This window comes from Pleurodeles waltl, chromosome 11 (genome assembly GCF_031143425.1).
Source record: "Pleurodeles waltl isolate 20211129_DDA chromosome 11, aPleWal1.hap1.20221129, whole genome shotgun sequence".
Lineage (NCBI taxonomy): Eukaryota > Metazoa > Chordata > Amphibia > Caudata > Salamandridae > Pleurodeles > Pleurodeles waltl.
Window position 1 is genome coordinate 909,489,939 of NC_090450.1, and position 13,376 is coordinate 909,503,314.

The 13,376-nt window shown below is 45.7% G+C and overlaps 1 protein-coding gene across 1 annotated transcript in view; it reads left to right on the top strand.

The window, feature by feature from the left end:
* The window catches only part of PPTC7 (protein phosphatase targeting COQ7), a 119,458-nt gene that overhangs the window by 42,346 nt on the left and 63,736 nt on the right, over positions 1-13,376 (top strand). Inside the window, exons 3-4 of the mRNA XM_069214871.1 lie at positions 6,971-7,169; positions 9,426-9,549. Coding sequence (XP_069070972.1) covers positions 6,971-7,169; positions 9,426-9,549 — 323 coding nt within the window. The remainder of the gene's footprint in view (positions 1-6,970; positions 7,170-9,425; positions 9,550-13,376) is intronic.

A 13,376-nucleotide genomic window follows, 5' to 3' on the forward strand; every position in this document is an offset into this window, starting at 1 on the left:
GAAGCGTGATCTCTGCCCTTTCCTGTGGACACTACATCATGTAGTCTTTCTGTGTAACATTTAGTTATTTAATATCAGTAAAGTGCTCCTGGACTGGTTTGTACTAAATAAAATTGCAAATAAACATTTTTTTTTTTTTCCCCTCTTTTCTCCATGTTTTTAAGTTCCACACTTAGCTGTTTGGCATTGGTGTTTTGTATCCTTTGCAAATCCCCACTTTTCTATGTGTTCCTGACCTTGTGTAACAATCCATATGTTTGAAACAACCTGCTCACAATTTACAATTGCATTGGTAGGTGATGCTTTCTACAGTGGTTGCAATTGTGTTCAGATAAAACATCTTTCCTTGCGCCCGGGCCTATTTTCTTCTTTGTAAAAATATCGCCATCATCGAATGATGTCGGTAACAGATCTGCACCTCGTGTGTTTGTGGTGTCTGGTGCGTGACCACGACTCGAAGCTGTGCTCAGTGTGCCTGTGCCGTGAACCCAAATACTTTGAGGGAGCGGTCCCTAAAGCTGATGGTGGCGCGGCGCTCGACTCTGCATCACTTCCGGTCTCTTCGAGAGAAGGGTCTCGAGCCTGCCCGAGGAGTCATCACCACATTTTTTTGTCCAATTCTAAATCTTTGGGTCATAAAGTCGTAGGCCAAACGCGTTTCGACTTCGCCCTGTCGCTCGGCTGATGTGACGTGGGAAGAGTGTCAATGCTCTAAGCCTCAGCCTGCGGAGCCTACTTCTGGGTCTGCTCTGTGCCTCCCTGACTTCTTGGGAGCCGGAGCCACCCCTGCCCAGCTGAAGGAGTTCTACGAGGCCATGCACCCTCATCTGTGGGCGGACCGACTCCCCTGAGGCGCCTTTAGGCCCCAGGGGAATCAGATAGGGGCCCTCTGGTTCAGTGCCAGCTGCTTCGGCTCTGGCCTCTGAGGGCCCCTGCAGATCTGTTGTCTGATTCATGCCGACACCGGTCGTGCCAACCCAGCCTTCCGCAGCGTCTTTAAGGACGTCGATGCTCCTGACGCAGGTTGGACCCGCGTGTACTGTGTATAGTACATGCGTAAAATGGCTTCCCCACACTTATGAAGTCCAGGTAAATGGAGCTGGAGTTCGTAGGGGCACCTCTGGTCATGCAGGGGTGCCATCACACACAGGTACCTGCATCCTGCCCTCTGGGCTAGGAGGGACTGCCACAAGGGGTGACTTATCGTGACCTGGTGCAGTGACCTGTAGTGAAAGGGTGCATGCACCTTTTCAAGCAGGCTGCAATGGCAAGCCTGCAGACACATTTTGCATGGGCTCCCATGGGTGGCACAGTACATGCTGCAGCCCATGGGGAATCCCTGGTGCCCCAGTGCCTTGGGTACCTAAGTACCATATTCTAGGTACTTGTATGGGGGCACCAGTATGCCAATTGTGTGGTGTGATAAGTCCTAAGCAACCACATTTAGAGGAGGAAAGCGCAGTCACTGGGGTCCTGCTTAGCAGGATCCCAGTGAACACAGTCAAAACACACTGACAGCTAGCAAGAAGTGGGGGTAACCATGCCAAAAAGAGCACTTTCCTACAGACACTAGCAGCTTGGTTTGGATTGAGCTGGTGGGTGCCTTCACATAGCTACAGGATTCATAATAAACTAAATGAAAACTTATTTTGTTTACCTAAGGACATAATACTGATTGGGCAATATAAATGCATGTGTATAGTATTTTGATTGGAAAAGGATATATTTCCAAATGAAACACTGCAATGTGTTTGTTGTAGTATGCTGTGCCATAGACTGTGTATAATCAATTGATGACATCTTGAATGGCATTTTTAACACTGAGATCACATGCAGCATTGTTGTGGAGACTTATACCACAAAATGACTCCCTGGTTTTCTCTAGCACCCTTTACAAGTACTACCATGTTGGCATCGGATGTCTGTGACAGATCCCCAAAAGGTGTCTCTCTGTCTAGGATCGTCGCATGACTCCATGCTTGTGAAGACTGCACCAAGATGAACCCCAAGGCAATCTGGGATCATAAAGCCAAACTGTCGCAAAACACTAAAGGGAAGGTGCTTAAGTACTGCTCCCCGTACAAGTTGAGGATGCGGACCTGCTCCCGTTCTTGAGATCAGCCCTGCTTCAGATTCTCTCTAATTCGAAGTCCTCACGTAAGTAAGAGAAAGAAGTAAGAAAGAGAAAAGTAATAAAAGCAGGAATTCTCCTCATACCACAGTTTGTGATCAGGGAAGTACCATGGATGGCCAGGTGCCTTTCAGTCTCTGTCTACTATAGGGGAACCAATTTCCCTTAACATATCTTTATGCACCCAGTTTCCAGACCCGTAGGCAACGTAGCAGCAGATGTAGACTTTCAAAGAAGTCATGCAGCAAATATTTGACACCTTTCATCTCCCTCTGGCTCACCTCCAGGCCCGTTGTATCCAAGGAGCAGATTCATCCTCAGTGCTCTGTTCCTCCTGACCCCACTTTGGGGTCTGCCTCGATTCCATGGCTGATGCTCAATCAGACTTCGATCCCTGCGCCAAGAACCACGCTGGTTCCTTTCACATCAACACCAGAGGAGGACTTGATTATTTTGTATGGCTCCGAAGCGACTCCTAAATGAATCTGACTCCACCTCGGCTGAAGTTGTTGTGCACCAACCTGACGCAGCCTGTCTAACTTTGTTCCAATTCAGACAGGACACTACTCTACTGGGGAATCTCCCACAAGTTGTTTGGAAACGACTCTTATCAAAGCCAGCATAACCTTGGAGATGACAATGGAAATGAGGGGTCAATGCCCAACATTAGTATGTTGTTAAACTGTACATGGATTTGCAGGCAGTCAGTGGATTTGACACCTCATCTGGCACTGGATTGAGGCCCTGATTGCAACACCCCACCCACTTAGCAGAATCCAATGCTGCTGCACAGTTACTGCTGGGCTGACCAGCGGGATCGTCCTAAAATGGAGGTTCCCGCTGGTCAGCCCAGTGGAAACGTGGTAATAGGAGAGCTGGGGAGACCGCCAGCACTGTGGGGTCTCCTCACCATGAGTCTTGTGGTTGGGTTTTCTGACCACCAGGCTCAAAAAAAAAAAAAAAAAAAAAAAAAACAGGCAATCTAAGCGTATGAAAGCATTTGGAAAACAGATGTTTTCTACCATTCTGGTCATAGATTCTGTCACTGCCAGCTGCATCTAACGAGATATTTGCATGCATTATGAGCTATTCCAGCTATCCCTGACTAATTTTGTGCCAACTCAGCACAGATCATCCATGATGGCCAAGATGCAACAAAGTAAGCTATTCGTCCTTGGCTGGACACTGCCACTTGCTTACTAAGCTCCGTTGGTACTAGTGTGGTGCTTCAGTGCTACATGTGGGTGAGATTCCCAAGTATTTTTGAGGTAACATCCATGCACCATTGATGGATATGCTATTTAACTACACCTGCCTCTTTGGAGATGCAGCATACTCTGCACTGGTATTGATTAAAAGCAGGGGCCACCTTGTGCTCCCTAGCCTTTCTGAGTCCATGCAGCAGTATCCCCAACAATGTCATCCCCTTCAGGGCTTCAAAACGAGTTTAGTGGAAAGACTGTGCCACAGCCCAGTGCGACAACAAGTTGCACAGACCCACCCATGTACAGACCTGCACGCCTGCCCATGCACAAACATGTGCACACGCAGTGACAGAGGCAGGTCCTTCAAAGCAAACAGGTAGCGTTGGTAGGTTACGCTTTCCCAGACCTGTAACACCTATTTCCAAAGGACAGGAGGTTGCACCCCTCTCCTACAAGAAATCCTTTGTTCTGTCTTCCCCTGCTTGAGCTGGACCAGCAGCAGGAGGGTGTAACCCCTTTTGAGGGGCTGTGGCAGCGTGGGCTGCCTGTAGACCCTGAAAGACTGATAGGAGCAGTGAGTGGGGGTGGGTTAAGTGGGTTGTGAGGGGGGATCAGGAGGGGAGGGTCCTCCAAGGAGCCCCCAGAGTGGATGCCACCAATACTGGCATCAGCATTTGGGTATGGATTACAACAGGTTTGATACCAAACATGCCTAGGTTCGGAGTTACCATTATGTAGCTGGACCACAGGTAGTGTGACCTGTGGCCAGTACATAGCTAAAATGGTTTCCCTGCACTTATGCAGTCCAGGGAATTTGAACTGGAGTTTGCAGGAGTGCCCACACCCTACCCTTTGGGTTGAGAGGGCTTACCATAGGGGTTACCTACAGTGGCCTTGTGTAGTGACCAGCAGTGGATGGGTGATGCACCTTTTCACGCAGGCTGCAAATTGCAGGCCTGCAAACAGTTTGCATGGGCTCTCTTGGGTGGCATAATACATGCTGCAGCCCATGGGAGACCCCTGGTGTACCCGTGCCCTGGGTACCTAAGTACCATCTACCAAGGACTTAAAGGGCTACACCAGCATGCCATTTGTGAGGTGTAAGAAGTACCAAGACAACCAAATTTAGAGGAGAGAGCACAATCACTGGGGTCCTGATTAGCTGGATCCCAGTAAAACAGTCTAAGCACACTGACAGGCAAAAAGTGGGGGTAACCACGCCAAAAAGAGGGGACTTTCCTACACAGCAGACACGCAGACCAAAGAGAAAGACCCCACTCCCTTTAGAGGCTGAGGTCCAACATTAGACTGACAGCATCCAGGCCTGTAGAGGCAATGTACTGCCCAATCCCCGCCCACCTCACCTCTGCTTCTATGCTGCTTTTGTTTGCCCTCTGCAGCACGTGGCCACCCAATAGGAGATATAATATTGTATTACCTCAAAGGGTGTGGCAGGGCTTGACTTTCCACAAGAGGGTCATCCAAGTTGTTCAACATTCCACATGCATCAGAGCAGCTTTCAGAGAACCATTTGTCTGTTCTGCAGCAGGAAGTCCAGGCTCTTTTGGACAGAGGAGCCATATAGAGGGTTCTGGCATCGGAAATGGGGACTGGTTGTTGTTTCTATTTATTTTGTGGTGCTGAAAGATGGAGTTCTTTGTCCAATTTTAAATCTTCACCCTCTCTGCCTGAAAAATTAGAAATTCAAGCTGCTCATGCAAACCCAGGTTCTATCTGCTTTGAATCCAAGAGACTGGATGCTAGCTCTGGGTCTACAGGATGCTGCACAGTGCCACCTGCTGGCACATGGCAGCAGTGCCCTGAAAAATCCTTGAATCCAGTTTGACGCTTCTGGATGTTCACAAGGTGAGGAATTGGTGGTTAGAATATCCACCAGAAAGACTATTAGTAAATGTAAGTAACTTGGTTCTGTGCCTAGTACGTAGCATACGTGTATTATTTAGCGAAAGCACGCTCTTAAAGATCTCAACAGTTCTCCATGGAATTACTTTGTAAAGTGTTGGGGTATTTTGCTTTTCTTGGAGGTGTACAGTGTGGTCTTAAATTACTTCCTGTGCTTGTCTGACATGTAGAAGTAGGAAAAAACGTGTCGCCCTAAGTCTGGTTGCCAGACCTGTCCCTTGCACACTGCACTACTTAAACCAAGCTATATAACTTGCTAATGAGCTCGAGTAAGAGCTTGTGTTTCGATTAAGGGAGTCCCTGGCCTGGCAGTTCGTAAAATATAAAATCTTGCTGAATTTAATATTCTACCCCCGTAACCAGCCTTTGACAGTAACCCTTGACTTTAGGACTCCCTAGAAGCCAGTATGTAATAAAAAGGTGGAGCGTGGCAATAGGTTGTGTTGGGGCCCAGTGGTGTCGGGGATGCCTGCAGTACGTGAACTTGCTCTTCACTATCCTGTGCATCAGGGTGGGGAGTCTGACAATCCTGAAAGTGGAATATTAAAAAGAGTAGCAGTTTTTAAGGTCTAGCTTGATAGTGCAGCTGTCTGTTGATCTGTTGTTGCCAATTCTTTAAAATATACACATTAGGCTTTCAATCTGCCCCAAGTAATATTTCTATTACTGCATCCTGTTGTCTGTTTAGGGTATCATGCGGTCTCCTAGGGAGTACTTGCATTGTAATGCATAAGGAACTTCTTTACATCGGAAAGTCTTCCCACATTACACGATGCATTTCAGATGCATTGTATAGACGAAATTGTTTTGGTTTATTTTTCACTGCAGCAGGTTTTCTAACATTTTTAATTGTTTCTCAAAATACAAGCCAGGCCAGTTCACTGTGACAATGCACGTTTGTTTTCTCACCAATTTATCTATTTAATTTACAGAATGAAAGCAGTAGTATGTGGATTTCACCCACAAACTACCAAATTTGGAAAAAGCATGACTGCAAAAGGTTTATTACATTTTTTTAAGTTCGCTATGCAAGTGTTTCTTTTTTTTTTTTTTTCGTAAGTAGGACTCCTCGCTCTACAAACACGTTAATAGAAGCGAGTATCTAGATCAAAGGTTGTTCATATTATATTACGCCCCCTCCCTTCTCTAAGTGAACACTAGAGCAGATGTAATACAGTCTACATGTATTTTGTTGGTGTAATTTAATTAGTTCTTAAGAATTATGTTCCAGCATTAAAGACGACTCCGAATATGATCGTGTCACTTAAAACGCAGTAGACAAATTAAACTCATCAGTATCAAGTTTCAGAAGTTTGCAGCGAGCACATATACTTTTAATAATGTGTTACCTAATGCAGTGGTTCCCAACCTTTTTTATTTCTGTGGACCCCCATTTTAACAATAATGGAACCCAGGGACTGCTACTGAATCATCATGGGAATCCGGGGACCCCCGCCTGAGTCATTACTGGAAGCTGGGGACCTAATTTGTCAATATATGTTAATAGTTTTTAATTTTCTAGGCTCTTGCGGACCCCCTGAGAAGGCTTTGCGGACCCCCAGAGGTCCCCGGACCACAGGTTGGAACCACTGACCTAATGCATTACATATTTTCATATCAGTATTTGACATAGATTCCAGACAGAACTTTGCATGTTGCTATGTTGGGCTCGAACAGCTTACCAATGCATAATAATGGTGTTTCATTTCAGGAAGCAGCACGGCTTGCATAGTAATTTTGGACCGCGCACGCCATCGGTTACATACAGCAAATTTGGGGGACTCTGGCTTTTTAGTGGTGCGAGGAGGAGAGGTAGTCCATCGGTCTGATGAACAGCAGCATTACTTCAACACTCCGTTCCAGCTATCCATCGCGCCGCCGGGAGCAGAGGGCGTGGTGTTAAGTGACAGGTATGGGTTTTCGATGCTTGTGCACTGTTGAGACAGATTGTATGAGTGCAGTTGATATCAAGTCTGACTTCTCTTTAGCCACAGAGTATAGGTTGAGAAGACTGACCTATTGGGACACCTGTCGAACCCATGCTTCCGAAAGCCCAAATGCACGTGACAAGTAACATAAAGTAGACAATGGTGTATTTGAAAAGGTACGCATTCTATCGTGGAGCTGAAATCCGCGTTATTTTTAATCCACGGCATTATAAAGGCTGAGTGGGTTCGCCCGGACTTGAGCCTGTCGAGTTACCGTGCGAAGGAAAGTTTAAACATGGTTGCTTTATCCACCTACCTTTCTGGGCCTTGACCTCTTTGAAATTTCAATGCCGGGTAGCCTAGCATGCCTTCTAATTCCGTGCAGCCTAGCGTGCCAGTCAGTTATTTGGTTTGTAACTTTCCGTAGTACAAACGTGCTCGGGATGGTGTCTGTAAAACGTCAGAATGTTGGCGTCCGGCGTTTGGAATTGAGGGGACTTGAGTCCTGCCAATATGTTAAGATTCACACATCTGCGCGCCGGTTCATGATGCATACAGATGTGCACCACGGCCTGGGGGAAAGATCACCGCAGCGATGTTAAGTGAAGTGGCGAAGCAACGCTTCCCCGGAAGGCTTTTAAATTATTAGTGGAATGTATGATAGAAGTGCCCCTTTGACTGTATACGTTTATTACATTTTCAAGATGACGATGAGCATTTATTTTATTGGGGACTCTGTGTCGCACACTCCTGCTGCAGAGCATTGATGGCGGAATAGAATCTGCATCTGGTGGTGCAGGCGGGTGGAGAAGCAGTTTGGTCCTTGTGTAAGCAGTTGGAGATTTGTGGGGCATGTCGGGTTGTTGCACATCTGCTTTAGATGATGTTGACTTTGTATGGCAATCGAACGTTACCATGAAGTGAGGGGGGCGTTTTTTATTATCTTTAGTGAGTGATTATTTGCTTTTTTTCGATTGTGCTCTTGTTTGTGATAGGGCGCATAGAGGAATATTTGAGTCCAGAAACTGAGCATGTGATTACAGCTCATATTGCACGGGTAGCAGTCAAACTTTCCATCGGTAAGTACAGCGTGTTCCGCGAACGAGAGGCAAACTTGTCTTGGCAGAGCACCAGGCACTACAGAGGGAGTGTTCAGGAATAGACCATGCACCGTCCAATGGGAGAGAACCATTTCCCACTCGAAAGGAGCATGAGCATCCCCAGATAGACTGACAGCCTGGGCATTGAACTCCACTCGCCGAATGATTACTGGGAAAGCCTAAAGCAAACAGAACCAGGGCTGATACAAGGGTGCAAGTCGCTCTAATTGGATATGTCTAGAGAGGAAAGTGTGCTCTCAGAATAGTGTGCCCCACCTTATGTGACCTTTTTGTTAAGTAATAAGCTCCTGGTCATCGTCTTTTTTTAAATTTTTTTTAATTTTTTTTTCACTTGGAGAATGGTTCAGATTCCTTCCATACATTGCTCCACCCTAGTACTCGTAATAAGTGTTGCTGAAGCCAGGATTACTCGAGCAGCGTTTAAAACTTGCTTAGAGACCTCAAGAAAAAATGTAATCAAACACAATTCTTAAACTGCACATTGCCTCTGCTTCTCCTCCAGGTGGTTACTTTAAAGTGCTTTGAAAAGGTGGTAAGTAGGCACTTACTAATTAGGTAAACTTTGTACTGCCCTCACAAAGAATTGTAACTCTAGTAGTTTCATTTCTTACCCCTCACTGGGTGTCCGTTCCCTTGAAGGTTTAAGATGACCTGGTTGACACTGAAGGCAAATTGAGGGCTCTTGAACACTAGTCAGTGGGGGATAAACCAAAGACGGTGGAGGGGGTTGTGGGTTAAGGTAACAATCTGACTTGTACGTTTAACTACCAAAAGGGAAGTACTTGTTGGGGATCCACTTTTACCATGGAGGGTGTACTTGTAAGACTCCCTTATTGTGCACTGACAGACCTTAGTATTGCAACTGTGATGTGCGTTTTGTATTCTAAATATTATTTTCGCTACCTAACCATTCTGATATTTGTCCGTGCATGAAGTTCACCAAGAAATTATGACCTAGCATTCTGCAACGAAAAATGCTGGAAACTGTGTATTGGGACTGAAAAAACTGACTGATAAACTAATGCAAACCTCTGTAGCAATGTGTTTCTTTGTTCTCAATGGGGACGATCGAGTTGATGTGTGTGTATATATATTTTTTCCTTTTCCTTTACCTCAGCCCTGATGCTGCTGATAGCAGCTCCTTTGATGTTCAGCTTGGAGATATCATTCTGACAGCAACAGATGGGCTATTTGACAACATGCCAGATTACATGATTCTTCAAGAGTTAAAGAAATTAAAGGTAAATCCTAACACGGATATGTCCTTCATAAACTTGGTTTTTTTTCTGTGATTCTTATTATTAAACATAAGTAATATGTTCGATCAGTAGGCAATTTCTACTCGCCATTTTGCTTACAGTTCAGGTTCTTCTTTCACTCCTGTACCTGCATTCCTGCCCCCCGTATTCTAAGGCTGAGTTATATGAAGTGTTCTATTGATTCATTGAGACATTGCAGGTAGAGTTCTCGGTTTATTTCATTCTAGTGACATTCATGTGCTCAGCTATCAAGAACGTTCTTCTTTTTAATTGTTTATATTGAAAAACACTCAATGGCAAATCCACATGATATAGACCAAAACTCCGTGCAAAAGGGTCAGTTGGCTTCAGTCTTTAAAGCAGTCAATAATGACGTGAGGGTCCAATCTGTGCCTTCAGTGTTCCTCAAATACAAAACATTGGTGGAGATGATGTTTAACGAATTTACCCATCACCCACAGGCCCAAATAGCTTCCTTCTTTTGTCATATTCTGATATACTCTATTCTGACATTAACCAAAACATGCTACGTCATAAGCCACGCCTCTCAAAAACTATACTAAGCTTAAGAAGCCCCATAGCATTACTCCTCGCTTCGATAAAGTCTTGTAAAATCTTAATTTTACAAGACCTAAAAGAGATCTTCAATAGAACCAAACCATTTTTGTTATTATGCCTTGCAGTTCTTGCCTCCACAGCATGGTCGCTTTGCTATGGGATGAAGTGGGCATCTTCCTTGCATGTTTGTGTAAAACACACAGCACACTTACACCCCGTACTCCTTTGAGCTATGTGCCTTCATCAAGTTTGGATCTTTTACAGAGTCACATGCTTGAATTATTCCACGTTGTTGGGAAATCATGTTAGTGTAGCAAGGTACCTTTACACCTGTTAACATTGCAGATTGCAAAACAGTTTTTATCCTATCCACCTTATGTGACCCAAACACCAGCCTATTGAGACTTAGACCCTAAGGTGCTCCCCTGCTGCCCCAGGGGTTAAAACTGCCAATTTTGTACTGCAGATTAAAGTGGTCAGTCCTCATGAAATCTGACTTTCATGGCCCAAGTTTTGTTTGCTCTAGATCGAGGAGACTGGATGGTTGCACTGAACATGCGAGACCCATACTTACATATCCCAGTCCTACAGGTGTTTCATGTGATTTCAGGTAGGCCACAAGCACTTTCAGTGCTCTGTGCTCTCCGTTGGTCTCACTAGTGGCACCTCGGTTGTCTCAGTTGAGCTACTAACATCACCTTTGTGAAGGTTGGGAATACCAGTCTTCAAATACTGTGACATTTGTTAAACAGTCATAAACCAGTTCCGGACGATGGCCCGCCTGTTGACATTGTTGGGGTTTTTCAATGTGCCGAAGTCTCATCTGACTCCCAAGATACCCTCTTGGACTCCATTAAGGCGTTGAAGGAAACAGCGAAACTACTGCAGTGGTAGTTGCTTTGTCACAGTTGGCATAATAGCAGAACCCTCTTCCTACTGTTTCCAGAGCCAAGGGTTCTGACTGATCATAGTTTTTGGGGTTGAAGAGGTCATCTGGGAAGAGTGAAGATCAGAGTACTCTTACTCTGATCTGTCGAGGCAGTTTGCCTCCACATCAACTTGCTAGAGTTACAAGCGATTCCCTTGTTTCTAAAGCTTTTCTCCCAACCATCAAAGGAGAGTGGGTTCAAGTACTACCGGACATCGTGATCGCCATGTTTTATTGCTACTAGCATGTGAGTGTGGGTTTGAGGGTTTTGTGCTGGGAAGCTCTGCACCTCTGGAAGAGTCTGAATGCTTAGAGTATCGCCTTGATCGCTAGGAACCTGGCAGGATCTTTAAACACCAGGGAGGAATAACTTGGCTGATGTCGTAAAGTGGAATACGAATGGCAGTTACACTCGATGGTGGCACAGAACATCTTCAAGTGGTGGGTTTGATCCTTAGCTTTGTCTGTTTGCCACAACAGAGGATGCAAAGTGTTGAAATGTTCATGCGTTTGAGTTTCCATGGCATTTCTTCCTCGGAGACACCTTTTTCCAGAAGTAGGGGTCCTGACTCCTATACTCCTTTCTCACCCTCCCTTTCTTGCTCAGAGAACTCGAGAAGCTCAAGAGACCAGGCCTAAGTCATCCTGCTGGCCCTGACTAGGCGAGCAGGGTGCAGAACCCAGCACTTCTGGCAGGGAGTAAATGTCCCCCAATCCAGCTGCCTCTTCGGCAGAATCTTCTGTCACTGCAGCAGGGCAGAGTCTTGTACCCAAACCTATGCCATCCTCACCTCCACACATGCCGCTTGAACAGCAAAAGTTAATGGCTTTTGATCTTGCTCTGGAAGTGCTTGGTGCCCTCTGAACAGCCAGGCTCCCATCATTCAATCAGTTCAATTTATACTGGATACTGGAAAAGGTTTGTCTGGTGCTCTTCCCGGAACGCTGAACATACAGCCCCTGCGATCCCAATTATCTGATGTTCTTTTGCACGGTTTGTAATTGGTTTGCTGTAGCAACAGTTGAAGATTACCTATCTCCGTTTTCAGCTTTCTTGCGTTTTCTTGACCAGACCTCCCTCTTTGTTACTTATTGTGGTGTATTTTTGAAGGGGCTTGCCTATATGTTCCTGCCTACTCCATTTATAATGCTCCAGTGGGAACATAATTTGATACACACCTATTTGATATGTAATCCTTTCAAACCCATGATCAGTTGCCCTCCTCGCTTTCTTACCATCAGGACATCATTCCTCATTGCCCACTCACCTAGCTGATGTTATAGCAAACGCCAGGCTTCATCTATGGTCCCTCGTTATACAGCCTTATACATCTTTGTTCCTAGACAAATTAGTCCTCCAGACAAAAACAGCATTCTTGCCCAAGGAAGTCATGCCCTTCCGCATAGGGCAATCCGTCACCTTTTCAGCTTTCTGTGCCCTGCATCATCCCTCCAAAGAGGAGGAGTTACTTCTGCCCAGGAAAGTCATGCCCTTCCACGTAGGGCAATCCATCACCTTGTCTGCTTTCTATGCCCTGTATCATCCCTCCAAAGAGGAGGAATGACTTCATTGCCTCGACCTAAAATGGGCACTTAGCTTCTTTGTTTACCGAACCGGGGACTAGGCAGGGTAACCAACTTTTTGCAGGTTTCTCTGGGGCTAAGAATGGTAAAGCAGTGCAAAAGAGGACCATCTCTCGAAGTTTTGTACTATCCTTCAAAATCTGCTCTGGGCCAACCAAGGAGCAGTCCCCCCACCCCCCAGAAGGCTTGTGCGCTCATTCCACTGGAGTGAAGACCTATAACTGTGCTGGTGTGCGATGTGCCAGTCATAGACATTTGCCAGGCCACTAATGGACCGTTCCTCTATATGTTCACAACGCATTGCTGTCTGGATAGCAAGATCCAGTGATATGGGCACTTCACCTGATCATTCCTGCAGGATTTACTTATCTGAGCGATTACACAGACCCACCACGAGGAGTACTGCTTTGGTATCTGCTTACAAGGTGGGGAGTCTACAGTTGGAAGTCTCAATCAGAACACGTTACTTACCTTTGGTAATGTCTTTTCTCATAGAACCCCTAAATAACTGCATATTCCTCACTAACTTCCCCCTTCTTGTTGTGTTGAATGGATTCATATTGTCCTTTTAACAGGATGCCAAATAGAAATGATCTGCACACTGCACTAATTTACGTGGCTCTGCATCAAACGTCATGGACAGAGACCAGAAAGAAACTGTCAGCATGTGGAGGTGGTGCATCTACATGGGACATCGCATCCGAGGTGGGACGGAGTCACATAAAGCCACAACCAACAC